We start from the raw sequence: 22,034 nt of genomic DNA, 5'->3' as shown, positions 1-22,034 counted from the left end.
AAGTTTTAGGTCTAATCTTAAAAATAGAAATATATATATATATATATATATATATATATATATATATATATATATATATATATATATATATATATATATATATATATATATATATATATAAAACAAAGCGACTCATATGAGATAAGTTAAAGAAACATTATATTATACTGAATTGAAAGCTTGTCAGTTTAGTTTGGCACAACAGTATGATCAACAGATACACTCCGTGTATGAGGTGCAAATTCAACCCCCACCACAAGAGGGCGTCATTGGTCAAATGTAATTGACAGTATAAATCCGCCTCCTTACTTGGACCTCATCGTCAGAAAGTCAGAACTGCCCAAACTCAAGGAAAATAGATCCATGAAACAGTTCGCTCCACATCAATTTTTATGATAGCCTTTGGAGTCTGTGTGAAGGTAGAATCACACCGCATCGTCGTCCTTTCCTTTCTCTAGTATTCACACACAGTTCAGTTCTCATCTAGAACACCACAGGCCCACTGCACTGATTATGTTAGGCCATGATGGGACTGGTGTGCTGGAGCTTGGCCATTTGTGCAGCTGTAAGCAACAGTACTCCAGTGAGGAGCTCCAGGCCGTAGGAGAGCCAGGCTAGACCGAAGGACCAGCCGAAAGACGTGTGAATGTAGGTCAGACCCTCCTGACCCACCAGCCTCTCAGTCTCAGCCAGTGCCTGGTTCGAGTAAATGATGTAGAGACTGGCGCCGCACATAGTCAGCAGACCTGGAGATTCACACATATACACACAGGAAGAGGCAAGTAAGTTCAGGGTCTTCAGATTCAAAGAAGTCAAAACTGGTATATATAAAGTAGTTAGAGCTGGATCGGGGAACTCTGAATCCTCCCTTTGTTTTGGCTGCTGGGGGCTTCCCTTGCTGCAGTAAGTGTTTCTTCTCTCACCTCTTTTCACGCTATGTGGCTTTACACCACTCTATTATATACAATACTATTCATTATAGTTATTATTAATTTCTGACTGTCTTTCACAGAGTGTATTTTGTCCCGTCTTCCTCCCCTCACCCCCAACTGGTCGTGGCAGTTGACTGCTCCTCCCTGAGCCTGGTTCTGCTGAAAGTTTCTTCCTGTTTAAAGGGAGTTTTTTCTTCCCACTATTGCCATGTGCTTGCTCATAGAGGGTCTGATTGTTGGCATTTTCTCTGTATTATTTTAGGGTCTTTACATTACAGTATAAAATACTTTGAGGTAAGTGTTGTTGTGATTTGTATATATATAAATAAAACTGCATTGAATTGAAAATTGAATCAGCTGAAAATAGTTTTTTAGTCCTAACACTACTTCTTTTGTCCCCCACTTGTCCAATTTTCCCAAGATTTTTGGAAACACTACACACCGTTCTCAGACATGCTGAATTTTTGGCTAATAGCTCTTTCAGAATCACCTCGTCTGTGCAAAAATACTATTTTATGTCTGTCAGAGAGTGTTATCGTTGGCATTTTTTTGTAGTTCGACTAAAGTAATGGGAACAAATTACATTCAAGTGGTTTTGAAAAAGATTGCTCAAAACCATTTTTTGCTTCTTAGAAGCAAAAAATAACTTAGATGAATGAGGGGTGGTTACTTTTTGTCCAGATTTAGTGTCACATTCACTTAACATTTTCTCCAACAAAATGTTTTCATCAGTGTGGCCAATTATGACATGAAAAATGATTGATTATTACTGAGAGGTCTTTTTGTCTAAATCATCATACTGATTAGTTTTATGAGTTTTATTCTGAGCTGATAATAAATTCACAATTTCTCTGCCCTTATTATAAAAGTTATGTTAACATCTAACTGACACTTCAGTGCTTGTAAAGATCTCAGTCTCTGCAAAGCAAATAGGTGCTGTGATATCGACTGTATGAATTAGGAAATGAAACAGAAAGTTCAGACGTAGCAGGAGGAGAGGAGACAGATTAAACCCAGACTTTTAGCTCAGTAGATAACCTGGGATCTATGTTTTGGCTTTCTTTATGGAACTGAAAGCTTTGCATTTTCCTCGATCTCAAGTTTAAGAAACTCAGAGTTTTCACCAAACCTGCATCCTGTAGATAAAGGAAATCCTTATTTGGATCTGCTATTAGTTTGGTTCCAGGTTTAGAGGTGGCAATAAATTATACACCCTGTTGAGGAGGATAGCATTTTAGAAACAAACACCTGCACAAGCTGGCATCGTACTCCAGCAATTCTGAAGCGGAAATGTGTTCTAGTCAGAGCTCTGTGCTGAGAGCTGAGAACGGTAACGTCAAGCCACTCATGAAGCTGCCCAGAATCTCATATTATGAGACACAGGAACAGCACTGACGCATGGATTGTCTGTTATTCTACTCATCAGAGACTAGACTGAGACACACACACACCCACACACACACACACTGTTCCACAGTGTTGCTATTGGAAACCCTTTTAATTCTGACAGCTTGCTACTGGTTTTAAGGGGATGCAAATGAAGCTACCCAGGGCGGGACTAATAAAGATTTTATTACAATTACACCCCAAGGTGCAACAAACTAGGAATATGATGAGGAAACTGCATCTGACGCCTCATTTTTATGTACTTTGCCAAGAAACAAATAGAGAGACGGCCAGGAAATGATTGAACTGATGAATACAGGAAAGACAACTTTTACCATAACAGAGATAAGGAAGTCAAGTAATGGAATAATTTTTCATCAAGTGTGTAATCAGTTTTAATAATTGAGCAGACAGCTAAAAGAATAAATAAAAAAATAGAAATAAAGAAATCAAATCAAAGATATATTTTATTCAGTGTAAAAACTATCGCTTTTCATTATATCCTGTAACAGGACGTGAGTGTCACTGAAGTTTAGATTAGATTTAGTTAGAATAGACATCTTAATGTCGAGTTGGTTCGCTTCTTTTGTTTGATGTCTTAACAGATTAATAGACTGTCTTGAATTTTTTTTTTTCACAGACATTAGACCAAATATTCACCAACTGATCGTGCAAAAATGAGAGTGCCTACGTAATAACACTAGTATCTGCTCAAATAACCACTTTTATTTGCCATCTTACAAATCGGGGGATTTATTGAAAATAAACAGCTACTAAAGTCTTGAGGGACTTTTCATTTCTTTAGAGATTGCTACAAAAATGGTAAAATAGTTGCAGAGATGTATCGAAACATCTGCAAAGACATATAGAAACACAGTAAATAAAGCAAAAACAGAGTTGGTGCAATTCTAATGAGTTGAAATGAAAGTCAATATTTGATACAATCACTTAAGCAGCTTTTTACCCCTTGAAAGGCTTCTAGGAGTGATCCTTAAAGCTCTTTCTGAACTAAGAAGTTTCATTAATGTTTCAGGCCTACTTATTGAATGAACACATGGAAACTATTGACATTTGCTGGGGTGTTTGGGATTATTGTCATGCTGAAAAATGAACCCATTTCTGATTAAGATGTTTTCCAGATGGTGGATCAAAATCTGAGGATACATTTTTGCATTTAGAATTCCATCAGTTTTAAAAAGATCCTGAACACGACTAGCTGAAATGCAGCTCCAAACCATGACAGACCCTCCATCATGTTCTACAGATGGCTATGGACACTCACTGCTGTACCTCTATCCTGACCTCCAAAAAAATCCGGGCAACCTTCCGATTACAAGGCGAACTCCCAACTCTCGAGCCACGATCGCCCCCTCAAGGGTCAGATACAAACCTCAGGTCCTGTGTCAGGTCTTTGCTGGATTTCCCCCCATTTTTTAATGACATGATTTTCAGTTTATTTAATTTTTAGACCTGCCATTTCTTGTTTTGTCCTCCACTTGTCCAGTTTTTGACTTTTTTAAGGACACACTGCAAACCACGCTGAGATAGGCCAAGTTTTTAGCTAATATCTCTCTGTGAATCACAAAAACACCACTTTATGCCTGACAAACTGCATTTCCTTCTCGATTTTTCATTGGTTCAGCTAGATTTAACAGAAACTGGAACAAAAGTTCCTTGTTTAATTGTTGTTTATTTGTAGCCACAACACTGTCTCAGTTAAGTATGTTTTTATGCTTGAATGATTCATAGATCAGCGTTATGTGGCTTAACAAATAAAAAACATTCCTCTGAAATTTTTAAGTTACGAGAATTGGACTGAAAATGAGTGAAAAAGCTGTCAATGTCCAAAGAAAAACATTGAAAGGCCTTCAGAAAGCCTCAAGAACTGTTGCTCACGACCACTTTTTTAAAAAATGACAAGAAAGTGTGAATGCTTGGATGCAAAATATTAAGAGTGGGTCACGACTTACTACAGAAATGTTTCTGTTTTGAACCCCTCTTCTGCTGCTGAAGCATTTGTTTTAATGTCACATTCAGGCACTGCAAATCAGACAGCAACAGAATGCCATTCATAGTTATTTACTCATAAACACGGTTTGTATCCAGCACTGAAGCGCCGTTGCCATGGGGGTGTGTATGCTCAGTCTGGGAACAATGTTAAAGTGGGTGGTTAATGTAAACATCTGCACGAATGCCAAGGCCCGAGGCTTCTCAGAAGAACACTGCACTGAGATAACCAATGTTAGCCGTTGGTAATTTTAATGTTTTGGTTGTGTTGTGCAAATGAACAATTAAAGACTTCATCCTGTAATATAGCAAAACTCTTGTTGTCTTCCTCATCGCACTACGTTACAATCGTATTCATAAATGCACTGCACGCTTACTAATGGGCTAACTCTAAAAATACTCCGACATTAAAAGTTAATTAAATGCTTACAACTAAGAGCAGCAGAGTGCCCAACGACAGAGCAGAGCGGCAAAATCGAGAGAGCATAAGAAATGCCCGGCTCGGAGGCTGAGGTCTTTTAAAAAGTCAGACAGTCAACAAGTTCACAAGATGACTCCAATCTAATTCAAGACTTTATTTTATTCCACACTTAACCATGTGCTGCTTGTTAAAGTGAGACTATGAAGAGTCTGTTTAAGTATGTGTTTGCCTATCACAAGGTCCCATTTATGGAGGTCATAAGGTGTTGGCAGAAGAGCGCCCAAGAGATCCAGAAGCTCAGGCGCTAGGTTTATGCAGACTCTTGTCTATCATAACTTAATTACTGGAAATAGCTAGATTAAGAGAATGGCATTAACAGTAATCTAACTATTTCACATTTACAGCTTTTTTGAGCTACTAAACTAATAATCACTGTAGGTGCAGGATACACGACATCTTAACACTTTCTGTTTTAGTTGTGACCTGAATGTCACTTTTATTACAGTTTCCTGTTTTTTAGTTTTTCAGTTTTTTCTGTTATCGCCCAGCACAGATTCAATACACACCAAAAAGAAACAGCTCTCTGGTGTGTAACTGTTTAATTCAAAAGTCAAATGAGTAATTCAGCTCTAACTAAGTTATTCTTACTCAGATCATGTTCTGAATTTGGGTCAGATAACCAGGTTAAACCTTTTACATGGCGGCTGCAACATTTGGAATATTATCTTCGTCTTGTTTGTCTCTTTCACAACTGGGGTGTCTTAACACATGCCGGTTTACTCTGGCCATCTTTTTGAGGCAAACGGTCCTCACTGATTAATGATGCGATGAGAACATATCCATTTCAGCAAACCCACTGAAGTTGAATTATAAAGCTTTAAAATTTACGATGTGCTGAATTTGAAGCAGGAACAGTAGTTTGGGGGAGCAAAATCGAAAGATGTGTGCTAAAAGAGGCAGCCTGACCTTTAATCTGTGTAATTCATACAGTCATCGGCCGTTTTGTTAGGTAAGCCTCTTCAAATGCTTGTTAGTGGAGGAGTCGGTTGATTGAGGGGCCGATGAAGAGGATGCAAAAGACCCACAGTAAGCAGAGAAGACCGAATTATCTGGTCATGTAACAGCAACCTGATGCACACTCCATGGAGACATGGTCAAGACGACCTGCTGAAGTTCAAGCTGAGCATCAGAAAGAGGAAGAAAGGTGATTTAAGTCACTTTGAATGTGGCGTAGTTGTTGTTGCCAGAGCAGCTGGTTCAGAAAACTGCTGATCTGCTGGGATTTTCATTCACAACCATCTCCAAGATTTACAGAGACTGTATCAGTGGTTCAGGTGGCTGCTGTTGGTGTAATGTTGTTTGGATCATTTTTTGTTTTTGGCATGATCACAGTGTACCCATCTTCTATTGGCTGCTTCCAGCAGGATAAAGCATCATGTCACAAAGCTCAAATGATCTCAAACTGTTTCCTCAAACATGACAGTGACTTCACTGTACTCAAATGTCCTCTACAGTCAGCAGATCTCAATCCAATAGAGCACCTTTGGGATGTGGTGGAACAGGAGAGTCTCATCATGGAAATGCAACCAACAAATCTGCAGCAACTTTGTGATGATGTCATGTTAATATGGACCAAATATCTCAGAGAAATGTTTCCAGCACGTTGTTGAATCTGTGCTCTGGAGGCATAATGACGTGCAACGCAGTACTAGCAATTTGTGCCTAATGAAATGGCCATGGTTGTATACAGATACACAGACACGCTGTTACAAAACTACTGCAATTTCTTAATAACAGAACACTAATTCATATTTTCCCCTCCTGTCAGAAGTTAATTATTAATAAATGTTGCAGAGTTAATAATCACAAGTCAATCAAAACAATTCCCTAAGTAATGCTGTGTCGTTATTAAGACATCTTACATTTCTGCAGTGAAGTTTTGCTTAAAGATAATTTTTTGGGGAGAGCAGTATCATCGTCAACATATGGTTACATGTAGTTTTTACTTAATTCCAAATGCGATGCATTTCATGTATGAATGAATGAATTTCTATAGCCCGAATTTACTGCATAATACAGTGTTTATGAAAATAATGACAACTGCAATATAAAATTCTCATTGAAAGTATAGATTTGAATCATGACCTGTATTTGTAATACTTCTGTGGTCTAACTGACTCATGTGCGGGTCTCATGAGGCTTTAAAGATGCCCAATAAACACGATGTGAAATTACAGACTGTATAAAAAATACAAAGTGTTAGACGGACACGTTTCGGGTGATTGATTGCGCAGTCTCTTTCGGATAGAGGGCTCCATTTTCAAGCTCACTGGCCACACTGGCCTGTGGCAATTGTGTTTTAATGGATCAGAATTGAATGGAGGGTAAATGGATGCACTAAAACCCTTAGCAACTAAGGGTTTTCCGTTTTCACACACCGCAGTGCCCTCACAAAGCGGCTGACCTCACGCGTATTCAATACTCAGAGCTGGACATCTGGACCGACCTTCGCCCCTGCAGTGGGTCTAAGGTTAAATAGATCCGAGTAAATAAAGTGAACCCGAACTTACTGCAGATGAAGAAGTACGACGCCGTGCCGGTGAGGAGGATCGGGCTACGAGCCAGGGAGCTGACCAATCCACAGATGCCTCCAAAGAGCAACAGAACCAGGCTGAGGGGAAGCATCACCACAATTGCACTGTGCATGTCTGGGTAGAAACAGATGGAGCATCAGCGGAGTTATAGCTGCTTTGACAGTGAAAGTTTATTAGCAGAAAAGCTGGTGGTGTTTCTGGACTCACTCAGCATGCGCAGCTCGGTGTCGGAGACCTCGGAGTAGTCAACTGTGAACGAGTCGATAGAGCCCGTGTGCATCTTCCCACCTGAATATCACATTTAACAACACGGTGATGTTGGTGGAGGGTTAGATCTCAGCATTTAGAGGCAAAAGTTAAGAAAAGTGGCAGCCTACCTTCGTTGATGCTCCACAGTCCCGAGTGGGAGCTCATGTTCTCAAAGTCGCTGACATTCATGGGATTCATTTCTATAATGTACCAATAATCGGTGCCGAGGGAAGTGGCCAAAAAGGCAAAGCTTAGCATCCCGCAGATGCCAGCTGCGATAACGAAAGCGCCAAAAGATACCTTCATCTTGGACAGGTTAAGGTGTGAGACACGCGTGAAACTCGGTGGCTTCAGCTCATGCGTAACGGAGGTCTTCTGCTGTCGCGTGTGCTTTGGAGTGCTTTTACGCACTCATCACCGCCGGCTAAGTAATCAGAAAAAAATATCCCCCCCTAAAATCTTTCCAATCGACTAATCAAATTGTTAAGGGGAATCGATATTAATTTCCGTTTTCAATTAATGAATGATCACACAGTAACAAAGAGATAAAAACCTGCCTGAGCAGCAGCAGCAGCTCCTGTCTGGGAGGGAGTCGGATTCACACTGAAACACACACGTTTACGCAAAACACGGAGGGAGCAAATAGCGGAGAGTTAAGAGGCTGCACTCATTTGTATTTGAGTAAAACACTCAAACCTCAATTTCAAGCTGTGGTATGGAGAAAGCTAGAGATGCAAGGGCTTATATAAATATAATCAAATCTAAATACATTATAAATAAAGCCAGACCTTTTGAGTGGAGGATTCATGTTGCTCTAACTGACTACATTTATATTAAAGACACCATAAATAATTATGTTACAGAATCAAATATTTATTGGATATCAGATTACATAAGAAAGTGTTAAAAGATAAACACAAATACGTGAAAAAAAGATGACATGAATGCACACAAAGGAAACATGAAAATGAGTTTGGTGAGGAACAAGTCAATCATTCTGACAGCTACAATTATTCTCTCCATCTTTCTCAGACACACAAACAGAGCTCATGTCATTCATCTGAATCTGTCGCCGTGTCATTCTTCTCCCATGGCCGTCTTGATGATGTCTGCTCGCCTCAGTTTGGCTGCCTCTTCAAACTTGGTGACGGCCTCATTACAAGATTTGTTCTATGAGCAAAGGAGATCAACTGCAGGTCAGTAATTAAGGCCTTGTTGTCATGGAAATAATTAGCAGACATTATTCTAGTCGGCAAAGTGTTCGCTCGTCAGACATATCCGAAAAAAACATTTAATAAATTGTTATTATACAAGACAACAGATTCATGACTTCCTATAAAGAACGTACATTGATGAACTTGTGCCTCTCTTTCTGCAATCTGTAGAATTCCTCCACAGTCAGCTCTTCCACTTTTTTCTTCAGGGCAATGAAGTGGCAGGCTGGCGAATGAGACTTGTGCTCCTTTCTGGCAAAAACAAGAGATAGATGGGAAAGTAAAGAGCTGTGGGCATGTAGTCACAAAGACTCCTAAATAATGCCACTGAAACACAAGTCTTGTTAATTATGACAATAAGAGTCAAAATGAGGGACCAGGGGTCACAGGCAAACTCTCGCACATTAAAGGAAAGGCTTATAGGAGTCAACAGCTGTTACTGGAAGAAAAAAACAAAACAAAACAAAAGAATAATAAATCACTAAGCCTCACCAAACACTTGTGTCACCGGATCGCTGACACAAGTGTGTTTTTATTACGAGTGAGCCAAAAAGGGGGAAATAACCCAGGGTGAGCACAGATGGTTCTGAGCTGAAAGCAAAAATCACTTGGCAATAACTTTGACACTAATTTGGCAACATGTTTGAAGTTTGCTTAATAATACTGAAGACATGCTGGAGACATTAACAACTTGTAAAAACAAGAACGGCTTAAATTTATGAAAGAAATTAACAACTATTGGGCAGTTTATTTTTTATTTCTGAGCCCAGTAATGTGATGTGTGCTCTTACTCTGGGTCATCCTCTGGCTCCCAGCCCTCCAGCTCTTTCAGGCAAAAGAAACACATGGCGATGTCTGGGCTGTTCTCTGAAGGTGTGTGAATGAAGCCGGCTTTGGCCATCTGCAGGAATAAATGAAAATGTCATGTTGCACGAAAATAAAAAAATCATCATATTCAGCTTTTCACACATACTCGGGTTACTCGGGTTACATACATTCACACTCGGGTTTATTTAATTAAAATGAGTCATTTAATATATTTATTACTCACTTTATTTTTTCTTTATTGTACATCATATTGAGCTCCACACTCCATTATATTAATCTTTTGAGACTGTACTGTATTTAGGTTTGTTTTTTTAGCCCTTTTGAATTATTTTGTGTTTTTGAAGCTATTTGTTTTGTCATAACACTACTACTACCACAAATAATAATGACAACAACAACAACTACTGACAACAGCATTAACTCAAATAACCACTAATTACAAATGTAGTTTGCAGAGGCGCATCTCTGAACACACAACACATTGAACCTTGAAGCAGATGGGCTCCAGTAGCAGAAGACCACACTGGGTGCCTCTCCTGTCAGCTAAGAAGTTCGCAGAGGCTCATTAAAATCTCTGCTATAAAGTCTCAGTATCTGTTGTGGCATTCAGATCTCAGTGTCAGAATTTGGCATAAACAACATAGAAGCCTTCTGCCTCCTGTCAACAGTTCAGGTATGTGGGATATCTTCTGGGCTGACTTCGGGCCCTTTACTACCAACTGAGCGTCATTTAGGCAACACCACAGGCAACTGATTATTGTTCCTGTCAATGTCCAGCGCTTTAGAACCACTGATGGCTACATCCAAAAGGCTAACCCACCATGTCACAAGGCTTGAATTGCGTAAAACTGTTTTTTTGATCTTGACAGCGAGTTCACTGTACTCAAATGGCCTTCACAGTCACCAGATCTCAATCCAGTGGAGAGATTTTGGGATGTGGTGGATGCATCATGGATGTGAAGTCTACAAATATGCTATCATGTCAATAGGAACCAAAATCTCTGAATGTTTCCAGCACTTGGTTGAATCTGTACCACGAAGAGTTAAAACAGCTTTGAAGGCAAAAGGGGGCCCAACACGATAGTAGCAACTTGTACCTAATAAATTGACAGTACACGTCCATTACTATTTATATTTAAGCAGTTTTAATTTGGAAAAAAAAAAAACTCGGATGAATCAACAAGGAAAACAATAGATCCTTGCAGTTAATGCGTCGATTTCAGCGCGTTAAATGTGAGAATTTGTCGTAAATTGAGTACATTTAGGTTTAGGCACTAGGAGCCAAAACAAGTGTGTATTTAGGCATACAGATGGGGAGTCAGAAGATTTGTATTACATTTAAATCTACAGCCAAACCATAGTTTAGCTAGATTGTATTTCATCTGAGCTGCTTTTCTTTTTGCTTTCACGCCAGCTGCTGTTGTACTGTTAGCATGTCAACAGTAAGGCGTCGCTCACCGTTTCCAACATCAGCTTAAACGTTAACTCACGTTTTCCGGCGTGCACTTGCAGTCTTCGTCGAATGGCCACCCCTCATAAGTTTTTATCCTATTCTCAAAAAAATACATTTTGATGTTTTCCTCGTTGTATGGATCCATTGTATTTAATTGCTGTCGCACGAACCCGTGTGCTAAACTACAGAGCCTTTTCAAATTTCGACGACACTTCAATTCGGCTGTTTTGATTGGTCGCCCATCTTCTTCGTGTGTATATTAGTTAATCGTATGAGCACAAGAGCGCCACCATGTGTTCTTGACCGAGAGAAAAAAATAAGGAAATTTATTAGACAAATGCGCTCAAACTACGTTTAAAGTTTGACTCAGCTTTATTTAAAAAACAAAACCTTGCTCTCATTCATTACTCTCTACCTTCTACGTGTGCATGAGTCAACCTTAAGTTCAAGCATCCGTTATACTTGCGTCCCACTTCCGCTTTGTGGTCATGGGCAATGTAGTTCATTACGTTTATTGGTCGAAAGCACAACGCGCGGAACTTTGTGAGACAGTGTCACATCCTCTGTCAACAACCGGTTCACATAACCTCACATTAGCATCCCTCACTGAGCTGATAGTACCATTAAAGTGAGCTTAACGTGACATATGTTCATTCAGCGGCTTCTTCTTCGTCTTCGCCTCCCGGGTCCAGGTTATGGAGGGACGGTGTGCTGTCGAGACTTGGGCACAGTTTGGGTTTTCGGGAGGATCTTATAAAGTGAAGATCCTCTGTGGTTTCGGAACAGATGTTTTAATCTGCACTGGCACTGAAGAGATCTACGTGTTCAGTAAACGTGAGAGGAAAATCACGGCAAGTATCCGATTTACATGTATCAGACACAGATAAATAGATATAGATCTATGTACTTTATTGATCCCACACTGGGGAAAGTCACTTGTTACAACACCACAAGGGTCAGAAAGCAAAAAAGTTAACTAGAGATATATTAGGGAAAAAAAGATACTAATAAATCTAGATGTCAATCAAATATTAAGCTATACTAAGACATAAGCTACACTGCAGGGCATATCTCTGGATTAACCATACTGTGTGTTGCTTCGTATTGTGCTGTTGCAGACTGTCCTCCTGTTACCTGCTGCTGTTAGTGACCTAGTTGGAAACCAGGACAAGCAGCTAATCTATGTTGCATGCAGGAGTGGAGTTTACCGTGTAAACTTACAGTTTCTGCTACACAGGTATGAGCCCTCATCCTTTAATTAATGCTGTTATTTCAACTCTGCTAAATTGCTCTTATGTAATATGACCTTTGTCCTCTGCAGGGATCAAAGCTCTCAAGCTGATGCATCCTCCAGTCCAGCTGAGCTGAAAATCTCCCAAGATTGTCTCGTTGTTGGAGCAGATGAAGTGTCATCTCTGCTCCTCGTTGGCTCTGTGCTCCTGACCCTTTGCCAGAGAGATGCCTCCTGGCTGCTGAGTTTGTACAAAACGCCAAAGCAAACGGCGTCTACTAGCCACGAGGAGTTTGGCTCGTTCCATCTGCCGGTGGTCTCAGCTGTGGACTGTGGCGCTGCTGAGTCAAATAGAGGACCAAGAAAGGGCTCTGTGCTAATTTGCATCCATTCGGGTGATGTAGAGGCATCATCTCCCTCCAATGCTTCTGCAGAGTCAACTGTAGCTCAAGACCACTTCCACCTGGAGCCTCTCCTCTTCAAACTGTTATTTGGAGTTGAAGCCGCCCTTGCCAAATCTCCAGTCATCCTTTGCGGCCTACCAGACGGGCGCCTGTGTTTCCTTCCTCTCCGTCTCCCGGGATCGCGCCTTCGAGTCCTGCACAGCCTGGAGCAGCCGGTCTGTTTTGTCGGTGCATCTGTTGTCACAGAAACGGGTCACGCACAGTGCTTGGTGGCGGCGGGCGAACAAGGCAGAGTGGTACTGATCAAGACTGACAAGGCAGGCTCAGAGGGGGGAAGCGCTGTGGCTGCTTTTACTGAGGGGTGTGTACCAGGGCCTGTGTGGTGCGGCTGCATGGATAAAAGCTGTTTTTACTACAGCACTGGTGCAGATCTGCTCCGACTGGATCTGTCGGAGGGATCGTTTGCGAGAGAAAGCAAAGAAAGAGGGGAAGAGACATCTGGCACGACAGCGGCCGCCCTCCAGAGCCCCAGCAGTTTAAATGTGTGCAGAGTCATTGCCCTGGCTGAGCCTGCATGCAGCACTGCGGGTGAGCAGAATAGACGTGCTGACTTTGAATGGATTTATTATAAGTTCAGCTTCAATGTGCTCTTCAAGTTAGGAAACAGAAAAATGCACAGGTTCTACACGTTGTGCACTCATGTAATTCTGTCTTGTATTCTAATTTAAACTCTCAAACTATTTTTCCCAACTCTAAAAATGCTTTCTGCACAGCAGGTGATGTACAGCTGCTTGGAGTGTCTGCCAGAGGGCAGCTCCAGAGGATCTGCTTACCTGCGGGGAGGGTGGATGAAGGATCGTCTAAGCTTCCTTCCACACAGGTGTCCCGCAGTGTCAGGGACCTCCTGTCTGCCATCGGGGATGTTTGTGAGAGGTATGCCCGTCAAGTATCTGATCGGGTGTGAAAGACGACATTTAAATAAAACACAGCAAAGATCTGTAAATATATATGTGATTTTTTTTTTTTTTTTTTTTTTTTTGCTTTCTTCATATAGAGCATCAGCGCTGAAAACAGTCATCAAATCCAAAAACCAGTTTCTGAGGCTTCTGAATCACGCCGTCAGCATCAGTTTCCTGCTGATGGCAGACACAACTACTGATCTTCCAATTGAGGAGAAACCAATCAGATGTCATTTCGAGACTAGCTGGAGCAGACTGCTTCAGAAAGACTCCTTGAGCCTCGTGTGTTTCCTGCATAATTCTAGTCCATTTGTCCTGGAACGAGGCTGGACGCTGAGCATTACGGTGTCCCCTCTGTCTTATTCTTCCTCCCCAGCAGGAGAAAGCTCCTCCACTAATTTTTCATTCCCGTTTCACGACCTCTGTCCGGGGCAAACATTCGAAGCGTCTCTGCCTATCGCAGCTGCAGGTGATGCATCTTTCCCCATGACTGTGAGCTGCTCGCTCATCTTCTCGCTCTCCAGTCTTCTGGGAGAGGAGGAGGAGGTGGCGGCGAGCTTTGCAGGCTTGCAGAGCAGCTGTATCAGTTTGCCCCTGTCCACACTGACAGTGGACTGGCTGCATGCTCTGCAGCTAAACAGTCCCACAGCTACTCATAAGATGGCCACAGTTCAGCCCAGCAGCGCCGCAGCAGATAGCATCCGGACCTTTTTAAGCTCGCGCCAGCTCAGGTGCAGCGGTAGAACGAACAGAGGAGGAGAAAGTGCTGCAAAGCCTGAGCCTGAGAAGTATTCAGCAAGCGTATGGGTGTCATCAGAGATAGTGAGGGATACGCTGAAGCCAAAAAAGAGTTCAAATTTAGATACCAAAGAGTCGATACGAGACCCCGAAGATCTCTGCCTGTCTTTGCTTGAGCGACTGTTGTCTGAAGATACTGAAGGAGTGAAGATGGGTTGCCAAGGAGACAAGATTGCTTTGAGCACCTCAGTGGTCCACGCTCATGGTCCAAACGGAGCGGCAATGAAACTGACAGTGAAAGAGGTGAATCGTTATCTAATATGATATAATCATATATTGGTATGTTTTATATCCTCATCGTCAGTGCTCCTTTATTCTCCAGAAAAACGTGGGGGAGGAGGAGAGCACAGACAAGGAGGCTACAATCGAGGTTCAGATCGAGAGCTCATCTTTAGCAGCGGTGTGTGGCCTGCACCATGCTGTGCTGCGCCGGATCCAGGTACAGAACACACTTATATACAGTGGGGCAAAAAAGTATTTAGTCAGCCACCGATTGTGCAAGTTCCCCCACTTAAAATGATGACAGAGGTCAGTAATTTGCACCAGAGGTACACTTCAACTGTGAGAGACAGAATGTGAAAAAAAAAAAAAAAAAATCCATGAATTCACATGGTAGGATTTGTAAAGAATTTATTCGTAAATCAGGGTGGAAAATAAGTATTTGGTCAATAACAAAAATACAACTCAATACTTTGTAACATAACCTTTGTTGGCAATAACAGAGGTCAAACGTTTACTATAGGTCTTTACCAGGTTTGCACACACAGTAGCTGGTATTTTGGCCCATTCCTCCATGCAGATCTTCTCAAGAGCAGTGATGTTTTGGGGCTGTCGCCGAGCAACACGGACTTTCAACTCCCGCCACAGATTTTCTATGGGGTTGAGGTCTGGAGACTGGCTAGGCCACTCCAGGACTTTCAAATGCTTCTTACGGAGCCACTCCTTTGTTGCCCGGGCGGTGTGTTTTGGATCATTGTCATGTTGGAAGACCCAGCCTCGTTTCATCTTCAAAGTTCTCACTGATGGAAGGAGGTTTTGGCTCAAAATCTCACGATACTTGGCCCCATTCATTCTGTCCTTAACACGGATCAGTCGTCCTGTCCCCTTGGCAGAAAAACAGCCCCATAGCATGATGTTTCCACCCCCATGCTTCACAGTAGGTATGGTGTTCTTGGGATGCAACTCAGTGTTCTTCTTCCTCCAAACACGACGAGTTGAGTTTATACCAAAAAGTTCTACTTTGGTTTCATCTGACCACATGACATTCTCCCAATCCTCTGCTGTATCATCCATGTGCTCTCTGGCAAACTTCAGACGGGCCTGGACATGCACTGGCTTCAGCAGCGGAACACGTCTGGCACTGCGGGATTTGATTCCCTGCCGTTGTAGTGTGTTACTGATGGTGACCTTTGTTACTTTGGTCCCAGCTCTCTGCAGGTCATTCACCAGGTCCCCCCGTGTGGTTCTGGGATCTTTGCTCACCGTTCTCATGATCATTTTGACCCCACGGGATGAGATCTTGCGTGGAGCCCCAGATCGAGGGAGATTATCAGTGGTCTTGTATGTCTTCCATTTTCTGATGATTGCTCCCACAGTTGATTTTTTCACACCAAGCTGCTTGCCTATTGTAGATTCACTCTTCCCAGTCTGGTGCAGGTCTACAATTCTTTTCCTGGTGTCCTTCGAAAGCTCTTTGGTCTTGGCCATGGCGGAGTTTGGAGTCTGACTGGTTGAGGCTGTGGACAGGTGTCTTTTATACAGATGATGAGGTCAAACAGGTGCCATTCATACAGGTAACGAGTGGGGGACAGAAAAGCTTCTTACAGAAGACGTTACAGGTCTGTGAGAGCCAGGGATTTTCCTTGTTTGAGGTGACCAAATACTTATTTTCCACCCTGATTTACGAATAAATTCTTTACAAATCCTACCATGTGAATTCATGGATTTTTTTTTTCACATTCTGTCTCTCACAGTTGAAGTGTACCTCTGGTGCAAATTACTGACCTCTGTCATCATTTTAAGTGGGGGAACTTGCACAATCGGTGGCTGACTAAATACTTTTTTGCCCCACTGTAACATAAGCTAATTTCTGGCTAAACTTAGGTAGTTGCAGATTTTGAATATTTTGCATTCTTTTTGTAAAACTGTACAGGTGTATAACAGGGATGTCAAACTCACTTCACATCAAGGGCCACACTATTTGATCTTAAGTGGGCCAGCCGTTTAGCTGCACATTTAATCCCAGAGATATGCTAATATAAGAAAAAGAAGTACAACTTCAATATTATCCCAGTTTTTCTGCATGATAGAGAAACGCTGCTGTAGCAAAGGAAAGAAATCTGTCAGTGTGACTCTTGGGGGATAAAATGTAAGACATTAACAGAAAAGCTTCTGGTTGCTGATTGGCCCAACTGTTTCCCAATTATAAAGCAGATAGTTTTTGTTAATTCACAAGAATTCAATATTTATCTGGGCCGGATTGGAGTCTTATTGTCATGGTCCTGAGTCTGAGGACTCGGTGTTTTGTGTTTCTTTATATTCTTGTTTGTTCTGCCTTGTCTTTTGTTTAGGTTTGCTATGTGTTAGTGTGTTTGTTTCATTCCTGCCTGTGTTCCCTCTGTCTGCCCATGGTGTCACTGTGTCTGCTCATGGGTCTGCCTGCCAAGTTCAGTGTCCGTTCTGGTTCTCTGTGTCAGTTTCCTGTTTTATTCTGAAAGTTCATGTCGCATGTCCCTCCTGTTCCCCATTTCCTAATTACTCCCCTGTGCATTTAAGTCCTGTGTTTTCCTGTGCTCCCTGTCGCGTCGCACCCTCAACTTGCTGTGTGTTTGTAATGTCCAGTCCTCCAGCACCTCGGTTTAGAGTTTTGTTTTGCTTTTGTAAGTTTTATTTTGTGAATCATTCCTCCAGCAATAAAGCTGTGTTTTCAGTTTATTCCCGTCTCCCAGAGTCCTGCAATTTTGGGTCCACCACTTCTGCTTGCCTGCCACACAGCCAACCATGACACTTATGTTTGACACCACTGATGTAGAACATACTGCTAGACTTTTGTGATACGTGCAAATTTGCCATTCCACCTTCCAGCCACTTGAATTGGCATAAATAGAAGGAGCGTAAAAATAGCGGCTCCCTAGTGCAGGTTCACATGTTAGCCTAACAAGCAAAAGACCCCCCGCTTCGATTCCAGGAGGAGACACAAATCCTTTGGGAAGGGGAGGGGAGGGCTGCATCAGGGAGGACGTCCAGCCTCCCTGATGTCCAGCATAACAAACACACTAAGCTACTCGCAAATGCAGGAGAGCTGCGAGTCAGTGCTATGACATGGAAACTGGGACGATTCTTTTAACGTGTGCTGCAAACAGTGTGGTCGGTTTAAAAGAAGCTTTATCGTGTCTTTGGGCTTGAGAACAACGCTTTATGTCCCTGTTTTACTTGAAATTCTTTGGGTTTGAATTTTTCCTCTGCTCCTCGACACAGACTCTGCTGCAGAGCGCCACAGAGAAAGCCGCCTCTACAAAGAATGTCCAGATTTTAGGATTAAGACGGGCGCTGCAGCGGGCCGAGGTAAGTGGGCCCGCGCTTGACGATTAATCCCATTAATGTCAAAGCCCTCCGTATCATTAAATACACGTAATTATCCAGCTTTTTTCTCTTAGTTCAATTAATTGATTAGCAAGACTTTAGAGCTTTTGAGGGCTTGGGATGTCTGTAAGTGTGTTAAGATTAAAGCTCGTCTGTGTTTTTTGTTTTTTTTTCATGTGTCCTCTGTGCGTTAACAGATCCAGCAAAGTCAGATCTCAGGAGCCTTTGGTGAGGTCGTGTCCACAGTGCAGAGAGATCGACTGCTTCTCAGTGTTTACCAAGAACTCAGACAAAATCCTCTGCTCATAGTGTAACACCTACACAGCTGCCCTCGCTTGTTTGGTGTTGTTGCGTAATCTGAATTTGCTGCCAGCCCTTTCACAGTGCAAAGCACATGTAATACTTTAGACTGTAAGATGGCTTCTATATGACATTTTACAGTATATTTTGATTTTGAAGAGGTTATAATTTGGTGATGTCTAATAATAAAGTTTCTCTTGTTTTTTCACATCACAATAAATTCAGTGAAGTATTTCTGTAATTTTGCTCCTGTTTGTGTTTATACTCATGTAACTGTTTTAGTTTCCAAGTATTAATATTTTACTACACAACCTCCAAACAGGACTCGGTGCAAAATGTACATTTAAAACAACACAATACTGTGCATGTTACTTTAACCCTAAGTATAGTTTCCCAGATGGCTGCTCCTCCCTGAGCCTGGCTGTGTCAGAGATTTCTTCCTGTTAAAAGGGAGTTTTTGCTTCCCACTGTTGCCAAGCGCTTGCTCATAATGGGTTTAAAATTGTATAAAGACCACATAATTTGACAAGCTCCAGGACTGTCTTACAAGTGCAATTTTGCAGTCTCCTGATATTTCAGGTGTGTGTGTGTATGTGACACAGTCACTACATTGGACATTTTATTAGGCACACCTTGCTAGTTGATTGGGTTTATTAACCCCTCTTTTAACTTCCATGCTTTCATGTTGCTTAAGCCAAACTCTGACTCTACCAGATGTCACAGCAGAAATTCACATTCATCAGACCAGGTAACATCTTTCCAGCCTGATATTGCCCAGTTTTGTTGAGTCCATGTGATTTGCAGCGTCAGTTTCCTGTAACTAGCTGACAGGAGTGGCACCGGTGCCGTCTGCTGCTGTTCGTCTTCTTCAAGGTCTGCCGTGCATTCAGAGATGCTCTTCTGCGTAGCTTGGTTGTAACGAGTGGATATTTGAGTTAATTTTGTTGTCGGTAAAGCAGTTTGGTCTGACATCAAGACGGCATTTTCACCTAGAGAACTGCCGCACACTGGATATTTTCTATTTTTCAGACCTTTCCCTGTAAACACTAATAACGGTTGTGCAGCAGTAGATCAACAATTTTTAAGATAGTCAGAGGAACCTGTCTGACACCAACAACCATGGCACATTCAAAGTCACTTAAATCACCTTTCCTCCCCATTCTGATACTCGGTTTGAACTTTGTCAGGTCATCTTGACCATGTCTACATACCTAACTTCACTGGGTTTCTGTCACGTGATTGGCTGTTAGATATTTATACATAAGAAGTGACAGTTTAGTGTAGGATCTGATGCGTTGTGCTTGAACATGGAATAAACATGAACTCAGCAAAATTTACAGACAACTGATAGATTTCAGTATCGTTATGTTTTCAGCCAATCATTTAATCCGCTGCAGAAATAACTCATTCCTGATATGTTTATGTGTGGAATGTTGTCTGAGGAAAAAGTTGCCTATGCCTTTCTTAGCATTTTGCGATGGATTGTACATTTAGGACAAAAAATGGGTAATCACAGCCATTTTAACTGACACTATAATAATTGCAGGGACTGAATGTTCTTGTGATGGATAAGCTCCCTAAACCTGGTCAGGGAGATGCAAGTCATTGAATGTTATTAGCGATCTACATTAACTATCCCTTTAATTGCCCGAGACATGGAGCAATTTCTGTTTTAAAGCTCCGATGAGCTTTTAATATACAGACACACACAGTCAGTACAGTGGTTTCAAACAGTTTACATCACTGCAATAAAACACACTTCTAATGGATACAAACCGCAGAATAGTAATTGAGTTTAAATGCAATTATTCTTAATAACTTCATAGTTGTGACTCATTTGTAGACCTTGCTGTGAGTGCTATGATATGAAGAACTCAGTCTAAGAAGTGAATCTTAGTGGTTAATTTTTCTTAATGTAGACCAGACAGAGAGAAAATTAAAAGGACTGCACAGTGTTGCATTTTTTTATTATGTTGAAAACTTGTTTTGTTTATTTTTTCTTAGTCTGTTCCATTTCTGATCTGTCCAGGGTGTACCCACACTTCAGGCTTCAGCCTCCTGTGACTCTGAACTGGATGAGTGGAAGAGAATGGATGGATCAGTCATTTCTGTATTTTACTTTTCTCTAGGACTAGCACAAGAAAAAGGCACACAAATGTACATTTGGAAACTAAAATACTTAGCACTTAGCAGATATTTAAATTACAGAGGTTTTTCTGTGTGAGTGGATCAGGCACCATGTTCTGTTGTTTTCCTCACCTGCTGCAGGTAACACAGTACTTCTACAGGTGAAGCCTTAGTGTCACTGGCTTCTTTTTAGGTTCAATCATAATGAAAAGGTAACTCCTTGTCATGGTCTGCGGTGGGTGGCTGGAATTTCCATAGGGCTCCTGAACCTACCTGGGATCCGCCCCTGGGCAGGGCCAGCTCCTGCACACCTGGAGCCTATTGCAGGCAATCAAGCCAGAGGGATTTAAGCCACACATTGATGTTCATTCACTGCCAGTTCGTCATCAACACATGTTGGTAACAGGCCTTATGCTTCAAGTTTGTGCTGTGATTTATCTTGTTAACCAGACTCTCTTGTGCTGCAGTTGCTGTTTTCACCTTGGCTCACGCTCCACCTCCAGACTCAGGATACCAAACAATCATTTTGAAAATCCCTCTGTGCCTCACCTGCCTGCCCTCCTGCCATCACACTCCATCTGAAGCCCCGGATCTCAGGTCAGCCTTTCTACGCCACTCAGCCCTCCCTGGATTCTCTTACCCCCCTCTCAACACTCCATGTCCCCTACTGCAAGTAAGAATTGCTACCCTTACAACTTGCCACTTCAGAGCTGCCTCCACTACCTCCCTAACTCCACTGTCTTCTCTCTTCAGTGTGACTGTTCCCTGCTCAGCTCCACTCTGCATCCCGTTCCCTCGCCCTAGCCACGTTTCCCAGGCCACGCCTCGTCAAACTCCACGTCTTATTGTTTTTTTGTCTTTGCTACGTTTTTTGCACTACGCCTAATAAATTGTCGCATCATCTGCTGTCTCAGCTCTGGGTTTCTGCACCCGAGTCCTTTTCAGTACAGGCCACTCGGCCCTCGTGACACTCCTAACCAGACTAGTCCTAATCATTATTAGTATAATGATTATTCTGTTACAGTTTGAAGTCTTGAAACTAACATGCAGAAATAGCTTCTGCATGAAGTGAATAAATGCCTCCAGATTGTTTGAAGTATAAAGTAGATTACAGGATTGTCTTTGTCATGTTGTTGCATCGCATTATAAACATATGTAACTCACTGAATCCTTTTTACTTAACAGCCATTGTCCCTTAAAGGTCTGGCTCAGACTCACAACTTAAGCAACACTCTGCGGGTTATTGTCTCATAAGTACAGCAAGCCGACTGATTAAAGTGTGAGCCTGCTGAGGTTCTATGTTCAGGATTAGTGACTTAAATATCCTGGAAATAATGGGCTTGATCACTTAGAGTCATGATAGAAAGAAAATCTACCCTATTTCAATTACAACATTTCATGTATGAGGATATAATACAAATAATTTAGTCATAAGGAGGTCTCACAATTAGATAAATACAAACATAAATGATCAACAACACATGACATATTACTCTGTGCCCATATTTATTCCATAAAAACTCAAAAGCCAAAAAGCAGAACCAGTGTG

General features: G+C 41.8%; 3 protein-coding genes across 6 annotated transcripts; 1 reads left to right on the top strand and 2 right to left on the bottom strand.

Annotated features, from left to right (window-relative positions):
- Nucleotides 1-122: 122 nt before the first annotated feature.
- Nucleotides 123-8,310, bottom strand: tmem235b (transmembrane protein 235b). The gene is made up of 4 exons (XM_085170691.1): nt 7,718-8,310; nt 7,548-7,628; nt 7,317-7,454; nt 123-746 (listed from the first exon to the last, which is right to left on the bottom strand). Exons 1-4 carry the CDS (start codon nt 7,893-7,895, stop codon nt 517-519), a joined length of 627 nt encoding a protein of 208 aa, XP_085026817.1. The 5' UTR covers nt 7,896-8,310; the 3' UTR covers nt 123-516.
- Nucleotides 8,311-8,441: 131 nt separating this feature from the next.
- Nucleotides 8,442-11,355, bottom strand: birc5a (baculoviral IAP repeat containing 5a). The gene is made up of 4 exons (XM_085170692.1): nt 11,122-11,355; nt 9,595-9,704; nt 8,938-9,055; nt 8,442-8,759 (listed from the first exon to the last, which is right to left on the bottom strand). The coding sequence occupies exons 1-4, from the start codon at nt 11,227-11,229 to the stop codon at nt 8,667-8,669; spliced, it is 429 nt and encodes a 142-aa protein (XP_085026818.1). The 5' UTR covers nt 11,230-11,355; the 3' UTR covers nt 8,442-8,666.
- A 109-nt stretch (nt 11,356-11,464) lies between these two features.
- Nucleotides 11,465-21,460, top strand: faap100 (FA core complex associated protein 100). Of its 4 annotated transcripts, XR_014875765.1 has the most exons (10): nt 11,465-11,935; nt 12,203-12,321; nt 12,406-13,307; nt 13,493-13,652; nt 13,774-14,719; nt 14,799-14,915; nt 17,954-18,040; nt 18,256-20,880; nt 20,953-21,158; nt 21,239-21,460. XR_014875765.1 is itself a non-coding variant. In XM_085170689.1 (8 exons), exons 1-8 carry the CDS (start codon nt 11,780-11,782, stop codon nt 18,370-18,372), a joined length of 2,604 nt encoding a protein of 867 aa, XP_085026815.1. In that variant the 5' UTR covers nt 11,465-11,779; the 3' UTR covers nt 18,373-21,460. The 4 variants fall into 4 exon arrangements, 1 of the variants encoding a protein (XP_085026815.1); XR_014875766.1 differs by having other exon boundaries at nt 13,496-13,652; nt 20,953-21,460; XR_014875764.1 differs by having other exon boundaries at nt 20,953-21,460.
- Nucleotides 21,461-22,034: the final 574 nt, after the last annotated feature.

This window comes from Neolamprologus multifasciatus, chromosome 8, assembly GCF_963576455.1.
Source record: "Neolamprologus multifasciatus chromosome 8, fNeoMul1.2, whole genome shotgun sequence".
NCBI classification, from domain to species: domain Eukaryota; kingdom Metazoa; phylum Chordata; class Actinopteri; order Cichliformes; family Cichlidae; genus Neolamprologus; species Neolamprologus multifasciatus.
The sequence above is the reverse complement of the archived record's forward strand: the minus strand, read 5'-3'. Positions and strand labels throughout refer to the sequence as shown.